This window comes from Thalassophryne amazonica, chromosome 1 (assembly GCF_902500255.1).
Source record: "Thalassophryne amazonica chromosome 1, fThaAma1.1, whole genome shotgun sequence".
In the NCBI taxonomy this organism is placed as follows: Eukaryota; Metazoa; Chordata; class Actinopteri; order Batrachoidiformes; family Batrachoididae; genus Thalassophryne; species Thalassophryne amazonica.
The window spans coordinates 130,392,202-130,415,101 of NC_047103.1; the positions used below are offsets into that span (position 1 = coordinate 130,392,202).

Genomic DNA, 22,900 nt, shown 5'->3' on the forward strand with positions numbered 1-22,900 from the left:
ATGGAAACATGTAGTGTCACAAGCTTTGTGTAATGGAGAACTCTCCCTGCAAATAGCCACTGAAAAGAAACAGAAGAATTCCAAAAGCCAGACTTTGAGAATCAGCCAACCACAACCAGCACACACACAAACAGATGCAGCAATCTTCCAATGTGAAGGTTGCCATCGTGTACGCAGATCCTGCATTGGACTCTGTAACCACTCCAGATGATGTTTATCAAGTACAACTACAACATAGTAACAATATGGCACTATTCTGTAGTCTGGCAGGACTGAATTATGCCAAGACATACATGACTGATGTAGCACTGCACAAAGTGAGCTGTTAAATACAATGGGTACATACTGAGTAGTACTTTAAAGTGTAGGTGACACGATACGTAATTTTTTTTTTTTGTATTTAAGACTAAGGGCCCCTTCACACATAGTATGAATGTGGTCAAATTGCGCATGAAGTGCGCATGAGGCAGGAATCGTATGCAATGCGTGTAAAATCGTAGCTGCCTCTAACGCCTCGTACAATTGTTTCTACAACTGTTTGCCCACAGAAGCGGCTGAAAGAGTGTGCCCTGTGAGAGCCCATTAAACCCTCTCGCGGCAGGTGTCGGCCAAATTCCAGGTGGCATGCACAAACATCTAACACCGCTCGCATTATTAACATGACAACAGGTGGCAGACGATCACTGTTGAGTTGGATGTGAAATTTCTCTAAGTGTCCCATGAGTGTGGCTTTACAAACAGACACAGTGACACATTGGTGTGTGCACTGAACTGACAGGGCGTGTGTCCGCTGACAGGAGTAGCTTTGGAGATCTGTTGTTCTGGATGTTATGGCTGGGGAACACATACCATGTTTGGACGGACATGAACTAACAACTATCCACTGTGACGTGCATGTGTCTGCTTGCTGACATCACGTGGACATACATAAAAACATATATCGCTGGTGCAATGGGCTGCAGCGAGTGCGTGCACGCCGTGCATATTGACAGGCTATCCCAGGTGATCCAGTCCATCAGATCATAATACGCAGTGGGCAATCTGAATGTCACGTCACCCACGTGAGCTCTGTTCCACGTCACGGTGTCTGTCCTGCGGTGTGTTGTCCACAAGACAAGAGTGTCAGGCAGGACATGCCGCCAGCCGATGTGGACATGATAAGAGCACCCTGCTACTCATTCATGTTATTTCATGACTGTACATCTGTGACCATGGATCATCTACAGATGAACAGACGGATCATACTTGTATTGTACGCTTGATAAGAGGGATTCAATAAAATGCAGAGTTTTTATATGGTGTGTGGTTTTATTTATTTTTTTAAATATTCCATGTCCTTCATATCAGGCATTTTCCCACACCTTTCACAGAACAGTGATGGTAGCTCAGTGGTAAAGTTTCTGACTAGCAATCAGCACTTTTGGAAAATGCAGGTTCGAATCCCGTGGGTGGCATGTATTTTTTATTTTTGATATTTTCACAGCAGCTGTGCGATGTGGTTACACATGCTGCAGCTGCTCACATTATGCTCCCACTTGAAAATGAACCGTTGCAGTGGCATCATGCACGCCTGCCTGTCAGCTCGATGTTTTTGTAGTTTGCTCATATGAGCTGTTCCGCCATGAGTCACCCTGAGTTGTACTTATTTGTACTATGTGTGAAGGGGCCCTCAAATTAAACAAGAGTTTGAAATTTATCCTTTCCTGGTGCGCAGTTACTGAATAGGTAAATATTGGGATTTATTCCACTAAAAACCAGGAAACTTCCTGGTGACTCCCGACATTAGAGAAGAAGGAGGAAGTGGCATCACTGCCGGAACCATTATCTTAATAGTCCCATTAATTGATGGATTAATTGATGGATTTTTACAAGCTACTGACAGCCCCTTTTCCACCGAGTGGTGCGGGTCGGCAATGCACGTTTTTTATACGTGTCACAACAGTTAATTCTTGCTGACAGAATCCTTTAGATTGCCAAGTGAGTGGAGCACTTTTATTGATGAGCGCCCGGCGCACGGTGTCGGCAGCAATGAACAGATTACACCTGTAGCTGATCGTTCCGGCCACGGATCAGTACAGCTGAGACTCGATCCATCACCACAGACACAATGAACAGGTGCCGGTCGCGGATCAATACAGCAGAGACTCGAAACAGCTCGACCTCCACTGTGTTTGCAATTGATTTGGGCTTGAATCAGCAGGTGCCGTTCTGGTGATGACGTAGCAACAATATGGCCGCGGCTGAGGGCTGAAATAGAGCGCAGGCTTCAGACAGCTGTAGTTTATCCTTCACCTGTGCACTTATCATTGACTTTTATTGTTCAGGATTTTTAAAAATATCAACATTTCATCATTTTTAGTGATTATTTGTGCACATTTTTTGGTGTCACTTACACTTAATGTTTTGATGTCAATGGATACAGACAATGCAGGAGGCCCAAGCTAATACTGAAGTGAAATTAACATATTAACGTATTGTTCTCCTGTGTACACAGTCCGACTTTGGTGGAATTATAATAATAATAATAATAATAATAATAATAATTAATAAACAAACTTCATGTACCATAATATTTTAAAATAATTTCTTGATATCTCTTTCAATATGAGAGAGTACACAAGTACACTTTTCTGCACAGTGTTTAATCTACAGTGCTCTCAGGATGTAATGAGAAATTTGGTGTATCAGTTTATGCAATGCTTGAATAAGGCTGAATAATATAATTCATTAAATGTTGGTCCAGGATTCATACCCATTGGTTCAAGATGTTGTGTGCATAATTTTCTGTGTAGGTTCCTTGGATCTGTTCCAATATGGACTTTAATGTGTGTTTTATTTTATTTTATGAGCAAAGGTACCATCTGTAATGAAGGACAGTTACTAGGTTTTAAGTATTTGGAATCAGCGCATCATGTAGTTTAATTTAAGTCTCAACTAACTGTGTTGATACCCTTCTGGACACATATAGAGAATGGGAGTGGGTGGTCTTGAACTGAGGACCTTTAGTTTTGGAAGCAAGTGCACTAACCATTTGACTACCACCCTGCCCGAAGTTGTCCATCTATCCATTTTCTATATACACTTACTCTAATGAAGGGTCACAGGGGCGGGGGACTGGAACCTATCCCAGCAGTCATAGGGTGTGAGGCAGGGTACACCCTGGACAGGATAGCAGTATGTCACATATTAGAAATATAAGCTTTGCTTGTTTTCATCACAGGTCACATGCAGGGCAGTGCCACGCGGCTGAGACTCAAGTTTAGCCAGTCATAATACACTTGGCTGTGTAAACAAACCATCTCAACTCATCTTTCCTCTGTTTTTTTTTTTTTTCTGCTATTACACCATGCCCGAGACTTCTTGTGCAGTTCACTGTCACAACAGACATGGACAGAAGGAGAATGTGAACTTCGACAGGATTCCAGTGGACACACAGCACCGGGTTTTGCCCCACAATCCCACAGCAGTGTACACAAAATTCAAGAAAGTTAATAATGATGAACATTATCACTCAGGGTAGGGTTAGATATAATAAAATTTAATAAAAACGTGTCACGATTATGTTACTCATTTCGTTATCAAAGCCGCAATGGGACATGAAAAAAAGAGTAAGACTCAGCTGAGTTTTGCTCCACATTCTTGAGTGTACTTACACGTGCAGTGATAACATGCAGAGTGAAGGCTCTAGCCTGATCTGACAGGCTTGGAGGTGTCCATACTCTTGTGGGCTTTCATTGTTTGTAAGGTGTATGGTGAAGGATTCTCCACGAAGTACACCATGAAGTCACTGAACTCCAAGGCTGGCAGTGTCGCTCTAGGTGCAGTCAACAAAGAAAACAACACACCCAGTGCTGTGTGCAAGTACCCAAAATGGCAGTTTTCTCCTTGTACCGCTGTAGTTCAGCTCTACAAAGATGCCTGGTATGTTCGCTTACTCCACTATCAGGTTCAGACATGAAGAGTTTATCTTGAAGCTTGTCCCACACTTCACAGTACATATGTTTCTTGTGTAACTACAACCCCAATTCAAATGAAGTTGGGACGTTGTGTAAAATGTTAATAAAAACAGAATACAATGATTTGCAAATCCTCTTCAACCTATATTCAATTGAATATAGGTTGAATGTTGTCATAACAAAATCAAGATATTTAATGTTCAAACTGATAGACTTTATTGTTTGTACAAATATTTGCTCATTTTGAAATGGATGCCTGCAACACGTTTCAAAAAGCTGGGACAGTGGTATGTTTACCACTGTGTTACATCACCTTTCCTTCTAAAAACACTCTAAGTGTTTGGGAACTGAGGACACTAATTGTGTGTCATGATTGGGTATAAAAGGAGCATCCCCAAAAGGTTCAGCCATTCACAAGCAAAGATGGGGTGCAGATCACCACTTTGTGATCAACTGCATGAAAAAATAGTCCAACCATTTAAGAACAATGTTTCTCAATGTTCAAATGCAAGGAATTTAGGGATTCCAGCATCTACAGTCCATAATATAATCAGAAGATTCAGAGAATCTGGAGAACTTTCTACACGTAAGCAGCAAGGCCGAAAACCCACATTGAATGGCCGTGACCTTCGATCCCTCAGGCAGGACTGCATTAAAAACCAATTGTGCAAAGGATCTTACCACGTGGGCTCAGGAACACTTCAGAAAACCATTGTCAGTTAACACAGTTCGTCACTACATCCACAAGTGCAAGTTAAAACTTAAAGCGAAAGTCATACATCAACAACATCCAGAAATGCCACTGCCTTCTCTGGGCCCGAGCTCATTTGAAATGGACAAACGCAAAGTGGAAAAGTGTGCTGTGGTCTGATAAGTCCACATTTCAAATTGTTTTTGGAACTCATAGATGTCATGTGCTCCAGACAAAAGAGGAAAAAGACCATCCAGATTGTTACCAGTTTTTATTCTGAGGCTACACTACATAGGGGACGGTACCGCTTTGTGGCACTGTATGTGCACATTACGTCATGTTGTCAATGCCACACAAACTAATCCTAACTATAAGATAAGATCTCTCTGGGTACTAAGCAGTGACCAAAAGTGATGATTGGATGGTAGCAAGTCTTCACTACTGCTGGAATAACTTCATATCAAATGTATGATTACTGAGTGAGACTCAGATGACAAGCATGACATGCACTTCGACAATGCATGTGATTCATTAGGTGCCTCACTGTTGAGGATCCCAGTGGTTTCAGAAGGCCATGGGCATGTCCATGTCCATGGTCTGACTGCTACAGATAAATGGTTAATTTCAAAAGGTGGGGATGGACTGGTTGTCTGCATGGGTGGTTACCATCCAGAATTCAGGTTAGTTCCATCTTGTGGTGGCAACATTTTAACTGGGATATTTATTTATTTATTTATTTGGAGCCCCATTAGCTTCCACAAAGTGGTTACTCATCTTCCTGGGGTCCAAAAACTTAAAATCACAATACAACTATATTTCAACAATTAATAATGCATACAATTAACAGATTCAATTCATGATTCTTCACAACATTAAACTCAGTCCAAAGTCTATGCTTTTTTTTAATTCATTCATACAATTTTGTTTTAAAATCTCTTTAAAATAATATCTACAGTTTTTTTGCCGTATGCCCTCGGGCAAATGGTTCCATGCTTCTGAGGATCTAAATAACACTGTTCTCCTCATACAGTTGGACTTTGAGAAAGATACGATTAAATGACCAAAGCTAACCTGACGAGTAACATGTTGATGACAATAGCCACTGTACACCAATTTGTCTACAAAGAAAGTTGGATACCCTTTGAAGATGGCAGTGTGCATATGACAAAGTATCTTTATATTTAACTTATCCTATACCTTTAACCACCCTAAGGTGGTGTGCATCTCATTCACACACGTTCTATGAGAACAACCAAGGGCTACCCTGGCAACTCTATTCTGCACAAGCTGCATTTTTTTCAGATGTCCCTGTCTACCACTAGACCAAATGACTGAGCAGTACTCCAGATGTGACAAAACCAGGGACTGGACCACTGTTTTCATGACCAAGGGTGGACAGCATGGTGCACACCTTCGCGCCAAAGCGACACCTCTGCCCATCCTGGACACAATATAATTGATCTGATCAGACCATAAGAGCTGATTAAATTAACACCCAAAAGTTTAGTCTTGGAGATTTGCTCTCTCGTAGTTGTATCGATAGTCACAAGGTCTATTTAAGATATATTTAGTACCGAAAACAATGCATTTGGTTTTAGAAATATTTAAAACCAATTTATTCTCCTTAACCCAATTAATAATGACACTGAATTGAGTTTGTAAGTTTTGGCCAAGATTAGTGATTGAATGAGATGCAAAGAACAAAGTTGCATCATCTGCATATAATACTACATCTGCAGTCATAACATCATTAAGCAAATCATTTACAAAAACTGAGAATAAGAGTGGAACTGTTGTGTGGGCCGCTGAAGAGGAGGTACTGCTGGCCCACCACCACCAGAGGAGTGCGGGCTCCAGGCACCAGAGGGCGCTGCCGCCACACAGGAGCAGCCAGGGTGACAGCTGTCACCCATCACCTGAGACAGCTGACAGCAATCATCAGAGGGGTATATCAGCAGGACGGCAGCTCCACCTCATTGCCGAGATATCGTTTCTACTGAGAGGGTAACGTGCTCAGCTGACTGTTTAACAGTGATCTTTGTAACTTTTGTGTTTTGCTCTGAGTATTTTCCAACGAGAGGTGGAGGTAACGTACCTGCCGTTCGGATTCCTGGGTGCGAGCGCGCCCTCCTTTAATTGTCCTTTGTTCCTCGCCAGCAGTACCAGGTCCGACACGCGGAGGCAGTGGCCACCTGGGAGTTCGGGACTTGGCGGCTCCAGTATTCCCGGGGTCTGGTGGCGGAGGAAACCGTGTGGTTCCGGTTCTACTTTGGAGAGGCGTCTCCTATCTTCGAGCCTGCCCACACGACACCTGTGTGAATTCGACTTTGTCTATTATTTGTAATCTGTTGTACTTGTTGTGCATATTCACAACAGTAAAGTGTGTTATTTGACCTATTCCATTGTCCGTTCATTTGCGCCCCCTCTTGTGGGTCCGTGTACTTACACTTTCACAACAGGAACCAAACAGCTACCGTGCGGAATACCACATGATAAATGTTTGTGAATGGAAAAGCTTCCATTAAAAAAATACTTGCTGAGTTCTGTCAGTAAGGTAACTTCTTATCAGTGACAGAGACATAGATGAGAACCCATAATATTTTAGCTTTAACAACAGGATTTCATGGTCAATTACATCAAATGCAGCTGTAAAGTCTAGAAGTACAGCACCCACTAGTTTTCTATCATCCAGATCTGTTAGCCACTGATCTACCATGTGCACTAATGCAGTACTAGTTGAATGACCAGGTCTGTAGGCATGTTGCGAATTTGTAAGCAGATCATTTGTCACAAAGTATTGTAACATTTGATCAAACAGTAACCTTTCAAATATTTTACTTATAACAGGGAGAATATGAATTGGTCTGCAGTTAGAGGCAGTGAACCCTAATTTTCCATCTTTTAGTAAAGGTACAGTTTTAGACCTTTTCCATTGTTCAGGAAAAACACCACTGAGCAATGCTCTATTAAATATGTGACAAATTGGTTTACTCAAAATATTTGCAACAATTTTGGAAATTTTGCCATCAAGATGATCAACACCAGTTGATTTATCATCAGGTAGAGAGAGTAGCAGTTTCTCCACATTCTCCTCACTTACAGCATTGAACTCCAGGGAACAAGCTTTCCCACTCATAATTTGTTTCACGTTGTTGTTAAAACAGTACAGTCATATATGATCTCAAATTTTCAACTTTGTTTATGAAGAAGTTGTTCAAGTGATTAGCCAATCATATGGTTTCCTAATAATGCCCCCATCAGCCTCCACATACATATTTAGATTTTTTGGCTTTTTACACATCAATTCCTGTAATACCTTACATAGTTGCTTGCTATCATTCAAAGAGTTGCAGATCTTTGTTCAATAGTAAGCTTTCTTTTTTTGTATTATTAAATTTTGTCACTTTATTTCTTAATCTACAATAATGTGTTCTATCTGTAAAAACATTTAGATTTGAGAGCCACTTCCTTGGCAGTGTCCCTATCCTTCATTAGGGTCTTTAACTCCTCATCTAACCATGGAGCACTATTGCTTTTAATAGAGCTTTTACTAAGTGGAGCATGATTATCAACAATTTTACCTAAGATGTCCATACGAGTGTTCAAAGATGTGTTTACATCTTCCTCCTGAAGAACTGCTGACCAATTTGAACATTTAATATCCTCAACAAATAGGCTGGGGTCAAACCCCTTGTAAAATCTGTGATAAATGATCCGGCCACCAAATTTCTGCATTTTTGTTCTCCTTGTTAATAACAAGTTAAGAACAATATAAGAACATTTTGTGGAGAAGGTCCAAGTTACGAACGTTCAAAAAGTCTTTAAGCACTTTTGCCCAAATGCAAAGGGCAACTGCCTGTGAGGCAAAGAGAGACCTGACAAAGCTCCACTAATGTGAAGCCTAGGTCATAATTTGATTGCTTCAGTATAGCCAAGTTAATACTCTTCTCCCACAACAGGCCAGGGATGAAGTAATCACAGTGTTGAAAGCAGAAAAGATTGACTTGGCCCTGCTGGAAGCCAAATATGGCTTCGTCACTCCACAGAAGGTCCTTCAGGCCCTGCAGAGAGACGCCATCCAGGGTAAAGCTGACATCTTCCAGGAGGACATCTATGAGAAGCCAGTGGCAGAGGTAATGATTAAAACAAATTCCACCATAACACTAGGACACAACACACATCACTTCTTGCTCATATTGAATTGGCAGACATTTTTGATGTTGTCCCACCAGCTGGACAAGTTAGTGGAGAAGCAAAAGGAGTCGTACCGGCGGATGCTTGAGCAGCTGCTGATGGTGGAGCAATCACACAAACAGACACTGTACAAGCTGGAGGATGAGAAGAGGAACCATGGAGAGTTCATGAAGAAGAGTGATGAGTTCACCAACCTCCTGGAGCAAGAGCGCGAGAGGTCAGTGAACTTTAGCATGGAATGATGCTCAGAGTACAGCTGCCTTTCTCTCAACATACAGCCCAACACATAGAGCACCGACACTGTACTGTGCATAGGGATTTCATTTTGATTTTCCTGAAGACCTTTAGTGAAGTACTATGAGCCAAAGTAACTGGAGAGATCTTGAGTATGGGAGTAGTGTTTCAGTCAATGTCATTCTCTGATTGATTGCTGTGTGTCTGATAGAAACACCATCTGTCATCTGTTTGGACAACAAACTATCAAAGATTACATTTTAGCATGCAAGTGTATGTTTTTGTTTTCACTTTGATCTTGAAAAGAACTTATTTGTTGTTGTGTAATTCTCAAAATCATGGCATGTAAATTAGGTTATTAGCGTTAGCCTCTCCTCTATTGTGAGCATAGTCTTTGCCCATACTTACACTCATTGGTACAGAGGTCAGAGGAAATGTCGTGTGGTCAAAGTTCAATGAATTTGAAGCTTTGGTGTGCACCTCCACGGTGTGGGTCACATTCCTCTGCACAAGAATACCGCCAAGTGCCACATATACAAATCATATATATACTGCCATGATTAGGGTTGGCGTGGCACAGAAGGTGGTAGGACACAAATGCAGACTCACAGACGGAAACGTTAGTGTTAGTAAAAAAGGCTTCATCTAGTATTCTGGCAAAAGGTTCAGTACACAGTGTATCACTCAAAGAGTTGGAGGTACAGGGAGACATGGTGCTGAGGCATGGTCCAAAAAACAAGCATGGTTCAGGTACATGGTGCGTGAGTTCAAAGGCAAGACAGAGGCAAGGTCAAAACATTCAAGGTCAAAATACGGGCAGGCAATCAAACGAGGACAAAACAAGGCAGTGGAAAAAGTCTGGGACGATGACAAAAAGTCATGAACTGGCGGAGAGGTGGTGAACACAAAGGCCTTAAATAGGGTAGGGGGCGATTAGGAAAAACAAGACACAGGTGTGGGAGGACAATATGGAAGAGGGGTGTGGCAAACAAAAGGGAGAAAACACACCCATACCAAACCCTGAACACCAGACAAGAGAGTGCAGTAAGACAAAAAGCAAAGTGAACGGCAAACAAAATACCAAAACCAAAGGTAAACAAAACCCAAGACCTAATAAATAAGAAATAACATAAAGTCCTAACACCAAAGAATCAAACCAGGAATCAAGTGCAAGAACTGAAAAGGGGATCAACCAGAAAATAAATGCTAAGACAAACTACAACAGAACTCATATGTGACAAAAGTAATAATAAACAGATCATTCAACATAAAAAAAAAACAAAAGAAAAGCAAACTGGATATAAAACTAATGATTATACAGTGGCAAAAAACAATGGCAGGCTGGAAACGAGACACACGACTCAAGTATGATGAACAGAACATAACTGATAACCAGAAAATAAAACTACTGACACAAGTATTACCAAAGAAAAGAGAACAACAGAATCAAACTATGACTCAAGTTACTAAAGTACAATTAACAGAGACACGTGACTAAGGTATGAAAAACAGACAACAAATGATGAACTGAAAACAAAACCAGTGCCAATAATATAACAACAGAAGATGAAAGACTGAGGATCGAAGTGGTGGGCAAGGACACAGACAAAGGAGAAAACATGACACAGATCAGGACTGGTGCGAATCCTGACATATACAAAGATATCCACAAAATATGTTTGGAAGCAATAATGGTAACACAGCTGTACAGTCTAGTTACTCTACTCTGGTCTGTTATGTCCTTAACTACGTTTGAGTAGTATTTTATGTTTAAAGCAGATTGTTTTACTGTCAGTGTGTAAATTTAGAGACACTGAAGAGAGACTGAATGCACAAAAACATCATTTGATTATTTTGCTGTTTGTCAGGGCTTGAGTTAAGTTTGTCTGACAGAAACACAGAGTAGACGTTGTGATAAGTACTGTAAGTCAGTAGATTGTCTGCACAGGATGTCACAGTATCCATGAGCCTTTGTGTGGTGCCATCTGTGTGGCCTTTTTAGTGTGAGCATGCCATGGATATAAAATTTTTCACAATATATTAATAAATTAAACAACTACTGAGAAAAAGTTCAGTTATGTGGGAATAATTGTCAGTCCATCTTACCATTTAGAAAATGTATTTGTAATATTATGTTATCATGGCTGTAACACCCCATTCAGACGTGCTGTGCTGCGAGTCAGTGTGTCACAGAGCTGCGGGGCAGTGCGCACATCTGAACAAACAAGCATTTGAGCATGTGCTGTATTTGGCATTTTTATGAAGACCTGCCATCCCTCCTTTCTGGATTTCAAAGGAAAATCTTTTTATGAACTCAAACATGTAATCCAGGACAAGGACGGCAGGTCTTGGAAGAAACAGAAGGAGATCACCCATGGTCCCTCCTCCCCTCCTTTTGCTTGCCTTCCAACCAGATGTAAGGTGACAATTGAACTGCACCCGTACAGCATACGATGTGCATTCTTATTATTCTGACAGCATTCTAAGTATTTGTACTGTGTTCCAACAACATGTGAACTGCATTTATAAGCATACACATAGAATGTGCACGTATCAGTCGAGGCAGGATCCACCCACATTCTAAGTAGTCGAATGGCATTCTTACACAACTGTTGGAATATCTGTCCCTCCTGAATGTGGCTCGAATTTTGGCCTTTTTTTTCCATTCTGCCTGATTCTGCTTGATACCTGCTCATCTGTGTTAAGTTTGACTGGGCCCTAAAGGAGATATAGGCTTCTGTGATTAGAGAAAGTATGCACAGTGCAACTCTTGGCCATTGTATCACCAAGTTATACAGCTGATGATGATGTGGTATAGAGGAGGATTTTCTTTCAAAGAACATGTGAAATTTCAGCTGCAATTTGCCTGAAGGCATATAGGAAACCCAATCCTAGAGGTGATCGGTTTTACAGTACTTCTGTACTCCACTCTAAACTGAAGCTGTGAATGGGTATGCAGCAAGTAAATGTTTCTCCATTCACAGTTTCTCCACTCACATTCACACAAGCCTATAATTCTTTCCGAGCTGTCATGAGTGTCCTGTGGCTTCCCTCACCCATCTCCTTCCACCATGGTCACTCGGTATGGTACTGTATAGTAAATCTGTGTTATGTAGGTAGTTCTCAAAACCTGTTTGTATGTCTGATTAATGTTCATGATCCCCTGACTTGTCTCAAGAAAACTGGCAGTAAAAAACTCCCGGTGTTGCGTGCAATTATGAAACAATGTCAAAAGCATGAATATCAAGCCCAGTCTCACTTTTCTTCATGACCCACTTTTTTTTTTTTACTATTTCTAATCCTACCCTTTCCCCTAATCCAAACCCTAACCTTAACCCCCACTGACCCCCCCCCCCCCCCGCATTTTGTACTCCCTTCACAAAAATCTGTCACTTTTCGTGAGAAACCATAGATTAATTACTTTTCGTGATGCCATCACAAAATCTGTGAGGCCATCAACCCAGTCTGTGAGACGGGGTTGGAATATCCAGAGTAAACCTCATCTATGATCTCATGAAGCATGATCGAGGCCTGAGAATTACATCAGAATCACTCAGAACTTTGAAAGTATAAATGAAGTTTGAATTTTAATCCAAAATAAGCAGTAATCCAGCAGTAATTCCATTTGACAAAATTACAGCTTCTTTTTAGAAGCCTGTCATGCCTCGTTTCCTAAGTGTTCCGAGACTACAAATGTCTTTAAGAGTTCAATTTAATATATTCAAGATTTCAGGGGCTTTTGAATCATTTCAGCTGACAGACAAATGAGGTCTTGTGGGCAAAGAGGAGTTAAGGATTTGGGAATCTCCAATACTACTTTATTTAATCATTCTTCGCTTCTCTTGTAACACAGAAAATTATTGGCGCTGCAATTATGAAGGATGTTCCAATGCTCGGATACCAGAGGAGAAGAAATGGAGGAAGCCTCAGACAATCCATCACAGAAGTATTTTAGTGAAATGACATGCCCTTTTACTGGAAATGAAAACAAATGGAAGCTGCTGCAACTGATTGGAAAGCTGTGAGTGCTATAGTTTGTCAGTCAAAGAGAAATGCATAAATTTCACAACCAATTCAGATGGAATTTCTACCAACAAATCATTTTTTAAAACTCTTGTTTGTGTGTTTGAAAACGTTTCATATGGATCAAATAGAAACTTTGGTGAATAGTGGTTTTGTCCATTACCTTGGTCAGGTTCCAATTTCTAACAATACTCCATCAGAGACTGTAGAAATGTGCATCTTGCACATAATTTGACATTAAATTTAAGACATACAGCCAGTACAATTTATGAACTTGTCGTTATTACCACTAGTGTAGTTGAGTTCACCTCCCAAGTCCGAGTCCTGAGTCTCCGAGACAACACCAAAACTGAGTGAAACTTGAGGGCAAGGACGAGGCAGAAAGTATTATACAAAGTGTATTGTAGTTGCTGCAGCCTTTAACTACAGACTCGTGCATAACTTCAACCCACAGCCAAGTGAGTTGGACACGACCCTATATAGCCTTTAGGGTACTTTCATGGCACAATGTGTAAGACATTAATACATTACCTGGGCTAAGGTATATAATAATGCTTGGATAGTGTCAAATCTGTTTTGGAAGATTTTTACATAATAATACTTGTAGATATGGTGTAGCGTAGCATCCGTCCATGTGTGCATGTAGTACTGAGGTGACTGGAAGACAATGTATTCAATCACTGCATGCATAGAACATCATATGCACAAAGTTAATGTGATGGATGCTTTTTTGTTTGCTGGGAAATGAGTGCAAAAAATAGGTAAAAATGAGTGGCCTTGAACCGACCTCAGCTTATTCGTCAAGGCCAGACGATGCTAAAGCCAAGGTGAAGACATTAAAAAAAAACCTTGTGGCCGGCCTTGAGACCACAAACACTTATTACCACCCACCCAGCAAGGGCAGTCACGTTTTCAGAACTATCACTGCTTAGATTTGTATCTGTTTGTGAGTGTGAGTTTATACGTATGTACACTGGTATACCGCATGAGTTTGTATATGTAAATCAAAGGTCAGCAGGGAACTGATGGATTCCGTACTCTGGGTAGGTCTTGCCACAAGTGAAGGAGTTCAAGTACCTTGGAGTCTTGTTCACAAGTGAGGGGACAGTGGAGAGTGAAATTGGTTGGAGAATCGGTGCAGCAGGGGCGATATTGCATTCGCTCTGTTGTACTGTTGTGACGAAACGGGAGCTGAGCCAAAAGGTGAAGCTCCCGATCTACTGGTCAATCTTCATTTGTGCTCTCACCTATGGTCATGAGGGTTGGGTCATGGCCGGAAGAACTAGATCACAAGGTACAAGTGGCCAAAATGGGCTTCCACAGGAGGGTGGCTGGTGTCTCCCTTAGAGATAGGGTGAGAAGTTCGGTCATCCGTGGGGAGCTCGGCGTATAGCTGCTGTTCCTTCGTGTTGAAAGGAGCCAGCTGAGGTGGTTTGGGCATCTGGTAAGGATGCTCCCCGGGCACCTCCCTAGGGAGGTGTTTCAGGCACATCCACCTGGGAGGAGACTCCGGGGAAGACCCAGGACTAGGTGGAGAGATAATATCTCTACACTGGCCTGGGAACACCTCGGGATCCCCCAGTCAGACGTGGTCAATGTGGCCCGGAAAAGGGAAGTCTGGGGTCCACTGCTGGAGCTGTTGCCCAGAGACCCGATCCCAGATAAGCGGTTGAAGATGGGATGATGAGTCAAAGGTCAAGTTAGCAAATGGGCATTGTGAACATATTCAACCTGGTATCACGGAAAGTCGTGCATCAGGAGCACCAAATATACATTAATCTATTGGTTTATGATATTGTGACAAAAAAGCGACTCATTTTCGTCACAGCAGCACAAATTCATTCTAATTCATTCCGTGATGGCTGCACAAAATTAAAAGTGAAGCGGGGTGGTCATGGGTGGTTATGGTTAGGGTGGGGGGAAAGAGTAAGATTAGGTTATGGTTAAGGTTAGGGTTGGGGGTAGGAGTAGGGGTAGGAATAGTGAGTTAAAAAAACCCGTCACGAAAATTTGACTCATTTTGTCACGGGAGCACGAAAAAAAAAACATGAGACTGGGCTGACATATTCAAAGTTATTATGACCTTAAATGACCCTTCCTAGTTTGTGCTGAACCATGCCTGGCAGGAATCCCCTCACCGCCCAGCAGGAACCCCCTGCCCCCACCTTCCACCAAGCCATTCACCAGTAATTTTTATACAAGACAAACATGTTTGCCAGGATTACAGGGGAAAACCCACCAGAACACATAAATTCCACAGTTTTTTTTTTCCCCACTGATCTGGTGCAAGCATTTCATGTTCATTATCACCTTTATTTTTAACCAGCCTGCAAAAACCTGCAGGCATATCAGCCCATCAACACAGGGGCCGCGTACAGATCTGATCGCTGACTTTGTGGCTTAAATGCATGTCATGTTTGAATGAGACTCCCAGCAGCAGTCGTTCTGGCAAGAAAAAAAATATGTTTTTATTTTAGAAGCCCTCAAAGCACATGATTACAAGAAATTAATATTAGTTTAGTATTCATGACCTCCAGTGTAAAAAAAGAGAGCGGTTGCGGCCCTGCTGGCCACCAGACCCATGGTTCAGCTCATGTAAAGCTACGTGTAACTTCAAAACTGCGAAAAACCGAGAGAGAGAGAAGGAAGAAGTGTCTGCTTCAGTTACTTTCATTCAAAATAATTTCTAACACTGTTTATTTCTCTTAATTTGCACATTTCTGTGCAGAAACAGTCTGCCTCTCTCCCTAACAACCACATCTGTACCTAATCCATCATTTATCCAGCATCCACTAACCATCCAGCTGGTCTCAGACATGTCTATTGGATACTACAAACACAACACAAAGTTGTTTTTTTAGATTAATCTGATGCATCAAATTTTATGAAATTGTATTTAGTTTGTTCTTATTATATCTCCATTTAATTTGGTGAGTTTAAAGATAAGCGCATTTCTTGTTTTTGAGTTATTCAGTTAACAACCTGGAGGGGATGGATCCATCTATCTATCTACCCACCTAATAGCATACCACTATTTCCATTGGACATTGTTAGTTTGACATGTCATGCTTGACTGATGACACAAACACTGTCATTCATGGTTAGGGCCCCTTCACACATAACATGATTGAAGCCGAATGGTGCACAAAGGAGGAATTGCATTCCATTTGTGAAAAATCAGAGGTGCCACAAATGCCTCGTACAGCTGTCACCACATCCATCCGTGCACACCAGTGGCTGAAAGACAGCAAGTGCCCTGCGAGTACCCATTCGACCCCCTCTCGGCAGGTGTCAGACAAATTCCCAGTGTCACACATGAACATCCAACGCCACTCGCTGGGCACTCAGAAAAGGTGGGGCTATTCACACTCCCAGCACGATAGTGGAGTGCAGATGACCACATTTAAGCTGTCTGTGAAAACTGTAAGTACCCGATGAGTGTGGTGTCACCAAGCAGCACACATGGGTGTGGCTGTGCTGAACCCCCCCCCCCCCCCCCCCCCCCCCCCCCGCCCAACACACACACACATACACACACACGCACACACACACACACACAAATGGCATGTAAGAATGTGGTTTGTCTCCCACCCAACACAAATGGCTTGTGGAGTGTCTCCCCCCCACACACACACTATGATCCTCGTTGAATGGTCCATTCCATCTTCTTCATCTTCCATCTCATAAACATTCATTATTTGTATATTGACTGACACTAGTCCTGGCTGACATCACTCACTCATCTTCAACTGCTCAGTCCAATTAAGGGTTGCAGGGAGCTGAAGTCTATCCTAGCAGTCATAAAGCGCGGGGTAGGGCGGGGGGTACACCCTGGACAGGACATCAGTCTATCACAGGGCCACATATAGACAAACACACAATCACACGCACACCTACGGACAATCTAAAGTTTCCAATCCACCTAACCTGTGTGTCTGTGGATGTGGGAAGAAGCCAGAGTACCTGGAGAGAACCCACGCAAACACGTGGAGAACATGCAAACGCCACACAGAAAGGCCACAGGTGGGAATCGAACCCATGACCTTCTCGCTGTGAGACAATGGTGCTAACCACTAAGCCACCTTGCTGCCCCTGGCTGACATGAATGGTTTAAATTTGGTGTTATTTGTGGTTGATACTGACTGTTAAGCAGTTAGTTGACATGAACGATTAACGGTTGATGAAAATACAACTTGACACTTCTGCAGTTGACCATAACAGATGGCATCCCTAACTGTTAGCACCAAGTAACTGCATTGTAAGCATTAACAGCAAGTAGTTAAGCACACTTAGGACCAACCATGAACCGTTAGTACTAGATAATTTTGTTTATTCTTTTATAAAGCCCATCAATAGTTCAAAATAACAATATAAAATATAAAGAGGAGTGCACTCCACAGCTGGAAAACTGGTACTTCCAGGAACACATTTATTCTGTCAAAGGAATGACGTGCACATAGCACATTTATGAGTTCACTGACCAGTTGAAAATTTCTGGCAAATCAGTGACGTACTGCAGTTCTGGAATGATCGGTATGTTTGTTCTACCTCCTGTCATTCCAGCTTTTAAGGAGAGAGGTCAGAGTGACTTTGAAAGATTTTATTTGCGGTGATCAAGAACTTTAGGTTCAAAATAACCTCCATGGTGGAGGTTACAGTTTGATCCTTGGTGTGCAACAGATTAAAGCCACTTCATCCCAAATAAAACACAAGAAAGAGAAATCTTTAGATATAGGAAGCTCGAACACAATTTTTTTTTCCTTGAGAAATAAATGATCTGCATTATTGAGTATTGTTTTTGTGTTGCGGTACTGTTTCAGTTATAATTTCATACAGGAGTGCTTTACAGTAAAAACTGCAAAGACAGTGCATGAACATGCCGATATGCTACCGGCAGTGAGATGCACTAAGACGACCCGCACCATGTGAAATCTTTAAACAAGTTTTAACTAAGTTATCTTGGCTCAGTGTCCCCACAGGGGCTACTTTATACTCCACGGTTTGATTTAGATTAGATTAGATAGAACTTTATTAATCCCTCGGGAAGACTCCATCAGAGAATTTGAGGTTCCAGCAGCATTCAACAGTAGTAAAGAGGGTAAGAGCACACAGAGTATCAAAAGTAGATGTAAGAAACAATTTTCCAAAAGTATATACAAATATAATTGCCAGTACTACTGGCTTACTGGCTACAACTGCTCCTCTCCTTCCCATCCTCTGTCTTCCTGTTACTCCTTTGGCACAGGTTTTGATGCCCTTCCAGACACAACTCCAGAAATACATGGAGAATGGGGTACAGGACACCTTGTGCCGGGTACCTTCTGTTTTGTGGAGACAAGCACCGGAACCCCTTGTGCCGCCAAGCTGGCCATTAGGGGGTCCTTGTTCTCATCCACCACTACATCATGGCCTCCCCTCTTCTTTGTCCTCCCTCTTCTTCAACTGCCTCCATCTTCATCATCCTTCTCTTGATATACCCTGCATCTCTCCTCTGCACAGTCTAAAACCATCTCAATGTCACCTCGTCTCCAGACATTTCTACCTGCACAGTTCTTCTGATGATAACCTCATTCCTCATCCATACTTGGCACCCTAAATGAAGGATCTTCAGTTCTACCACCTTCAGTTTGCCTCATTTTTGTCCACATCAACACCTCCAAACCATACAAATTCTGTCACTCCTGTCTTTTCAACTTTCCCTTTTACTTGTCTTGTGCCTACTGGTTTTCATTGCCTTTATTTCCAGTGTGTACTTGCAGATTTTTACTACAGATCATAGTCTACAAAAACTTCTGTCTGATCTCATCCGTCAACCTACCCATTACCACTGCAAACAAGAAGCAGCACAGAGTGCATGTTTGATGTAATCCCATCCTTTATTTTAATTACCATATTTTCTGGACAGTATGTTGAACGAGCATATTTGTGGCATCTGTCCAGAAATCCATCATGATGAGTATAAAACCATATATATGGTGCACCACTCTATTAAGTCATTTATTTTTGAAATGTGGTGCTGTTGCTTCACACAGCAAGAAGCAAAATGTATTTAATCTGCACATTGTTTATGTATAACACAACTGCCATGTTATTGAGCAGACGATAATGGGCTAATTAATGTGACGTTACAAGACAAAAAGAACTCAAGAATAAGCTGATTCTTGTTACCATAGAAGTGATGAATTTGTCTGTTCAAAGGTAAATGTGTGCATGTTTACCACACTAAATGTAATTTAAAATTTTAAAACTCCTATACATTTTTGAAACAGTACAGTTAGCCATGCCATAGCCCAGCTGTCCTCTTTGTTGCAGTTCTCGCTGCCCCACAAAGTCCAAACACGTAGACAACTGAAATAAACCATGCTGTCAAACTAAAAGACAGCACTATTGACCAATCTTCATTGACTAATCTTGACTATTGACTAATCTTCATTCTACTTGGCACTAGAAAGACCCAGCATGTCCTCATTCAGAACTTCTTCTTGTTGTATACCAGTTGCCATCCAGATTAATGGTGTGTTTGTGCCACTTTCTGCACAGGATTGTGAGCCACAGTGCCTTTTTCAGATCAGTATACAGGAGGAGCTTGTCTGGAGTGCAGACAGTGACACCTTGTGGTTATACATGATAATGCAATATTTTTTTACATGACACAAGACACTTTGAGGTATAAGTCGCAGAACCTGAAAAATAAGTTTAAAAAAACAAAACAGTCTGGAAAACATGATGTACATATCACAACAGGTGGTTCTGTGGACACTGTAGAAAAAAGACAGCAGGGCAGCCACTGTAGAAAAAATGAAACAAAACAGAGCAAGAAGAGGGACACAAAAGCCCATATTTTATGAGCTCTCTCACTCTCTTTCCAGAGATGTAGACAACGCTACAACAGTCATGACGCCATTTCTTTTCTACCCCATTTATAAAATCAGGGAGCCACATCTTCCTTAAACACTGTAACATGAGATGAGCTTGGAAATGATGATTTTGGAAGAGACATATCACAAGTCAAATGCTGCTGGCCAAAATGTGAAGCCCTGACTGACTCATGCCATCACAGAAAGTGCAGGCACACAACAATTCAGTCCACAAAGGAAACACATCTGGACGTCAACCTTTGACCTGCTGTATTTGGGAGGACCACACCATTGCAATTTAGCAGCAGCAGAGTGTTTGTGTTGGTTCAGACGATGTTGTGACTCAGGTCTGTGCTTTGTCAGTTAGAATGTGAGGAAGTACACGCCGCCATAAAAAAGTCACCTCTGTACAGGGTCAAGCTAATTATTTTGTGAGAAAAGGTAAAAGATTTATGTAACGGTGCCGAGTCACAATGCAAGTTCAACAAGATGCAGGATGCTGATGATGATGATAATGATGGTGATGATAACGACTCCAGTAAATTGTGAAATGTATGAGTGAGGAAGTCATCAGTCTGTGGTGCAGGTAGCACAGTTGCACCAGCTGTCACTATGAAGGAGGGCATATGGCAACAAACTTTTTGTTTGTGGTTGAACTTTTCATCTAACTTGAAAACCATAAACAGACCAATTAACTTTTAGGTTCTGCTAACTTTAATTCAGCTCACATTTTTTTTTAAATAAAGTTTGACATGCAAAAACATTTGTACACCCTAAAATTAGACATGCTTGTTCCTGATGGAGCTTATACGTAAGGATTAAACAACAAGAAGCCGTGCATTATACGATTTGAATGCACTTCGCGGAGTAACACCACTCCGCTTCATGTCGTGGTGTTTTAGACTCCGCTTCGTGCATTCAAACTGTATAATGCACGGCTTCTTGTTGTTTAATCCGCTTCTACCATGGTCCCACACAGTGAGCTAACACACAAATATTTGCTTAAGTTAACAGAACTTGATAAAAATGCGTAAGTATTTGGGACTATTTTATGCCAGTCTCAAGACATTTTGCCTCCGATGCGCTTACCTACTCTGCGGTAAGCGCCGCAGCAGGCCACTCACACCGCTCCCTCTCCGCTTTGTGGAGCTGCGGCCAACTCTGGCACCGCGCCCCTGTCTGGTGTATGGAGCTGCGGCCAACTCTGGCAACAAGTCCAGAAACTACGCTTGCTGTTTCGATGCAGAGCACTCCAGCAGCCCGCAAGGATAGAACCCTTCTCTTCTTCTTTCCTGTCTTCAATCTTGTCCAGTTTGTCCGATGTTAAATCTGTACGCCGTTGCTTTTGCTGTTCTTCTCCTTTGCTATCATCTTTCCATTCCTCAAACATTTTATGTTGGTCAAAAATATTAAAATTCACTTGGAAATCCATGTTTTATTGCGTTTCTGTCATTCACCTGTCAAAACACAGCTGATCTGTGCCAACTGATTTGCGCGTTGCTATGGTGACAACCAGAGCGTAGTGATTATAACAAATGACTTAACTCGCCGAACTACGTGTGCGTATACACGAAAATAATGCACGCCAGTTAGACATGGAATTCTCACTGACCATGGTATAAAGTACCTTAATCCACTAGGCGAAACTGACACATCCCACAAAGACAACAAGCATCAAATGAGATGATGTGGAAGCATGAGGTCAAGTCAGAGTAACACATTAATTAGATTTTAAAAAATTCCTTGAGTATTTTTATTTCTTTAAATTTAGTTTTTTTTTGTTTCATACTTTCTGTACTGTGAATAAAACTGTGCTGAATGTAACTACTGTTCATTAAATTTTTAGTCAAGTCATCAAATACGGCCATCAGGTATTGCAAAGGCTTTGCCTGTGTCCGTCCATCCGTCTGTCTGTGATCAGCATAAGTCCAGTCCTATTACTGCCACAGTCTTCATATTCACAAGGAACATTCTTGGGACACAGACCTTGGACAAGTTCAAAGATGGCTAGCCTTGAGGTATTTTAAGAGTTCAAAAAAAAAATGTCACATTCTGTATCAATCTGTTGAGTTTTGTTGTTGAGTGGTAGAGGTGACAGCCAATCAGAGTGGTGCTGCACACTTCCAAAACAGAAAATGCCTTTTTTTTGGAAACTAATAACACCTCTAAACTTATTTACAAGACATTTTGTGAATGTTGGAATGGTGACTCACAGGCTCGTAGCTAGCTGCAAAACTCTGTTTCATTTGTGTGTAAATACTATATCCTTTTTGTCTTATCAAAAGTTCATGTACACATGCACACGCAAGACCTCTTGCAGAGACCATTAAAACATAAATATTGTTTTTGATTGCTTGATAGAGGTGCTTTATTGAACATGTCCAAATTGTACATAAGACAGTAGGATCTTAATAATTAACTAAACAGCTGCAAATTATAAAGAACACAATGCTCATATGGCCAAGGGTATTTTAGCATTGCGTTATGTTGTTATATATAGCTCAGTCAACATCTGATCTGAGTATACTTAACCTTTTTGGGAACCTCCGGGTTTAAACTTCACCATAAAAAAATCACCTATTTAGGTCTGTTTTTCAAGGATTTAAATAAATAAAAATGACTATAATTAAAGCTAGCAGTAAGTGTTGTGTGGGCCGCTGAAGAGGAGGTACTGCTGGCCCACCACCACCAGAGGGCGCCCTGCCTGGAGTGCGGGCTCCAGGCACCAGAGGGCGCTGCCGCCGACGAAGGCTGTCAGGCTGACAGCTGTCACCCATTACTAGACACAGCTGACTGCACTCAGGACGGAGTATATCAGCAGGACAGCGTCTCCACCTCAGTGCCGAGATATCGCCTTGAGATTAAGGTAACCTACTCTGCTAGTATATATTTTGAGGACTCTGATAAACCTTGCTAAACTATTTCAGGACAGCTGATTACAGAAA

At 41.6% G+C, this 22,900-nt stretch overlaps 1 protein-coding gene across 2 annotated transcripts in view; it reads left to right on the forward strand.

The window, feature by feature from the left end:
- The window catches only part of filip1l (filamin A interacting protein 1-like), a 380,097-nt gene that overhangs the window by 138,676 nt on the left and 218,521 nt on the right, over positions 1–22,900 (forward strand). For both annotated transcript variants that reach the window (XM_034174527.1, XM_034174536.1), the window contains exons 3-4: positions 8,607–8,780; positions 8,880–9,058. In XM_034174527.1, coding sequence (XP_034030418.1) covers positions 8,607–8,780; positions 8,880–9,058 — 353 coding nt within the window. The remainder of the gene's footprint in view (positions 1–8,606; positions 8,781–8,879; positions 9,059–22,900) is intronic.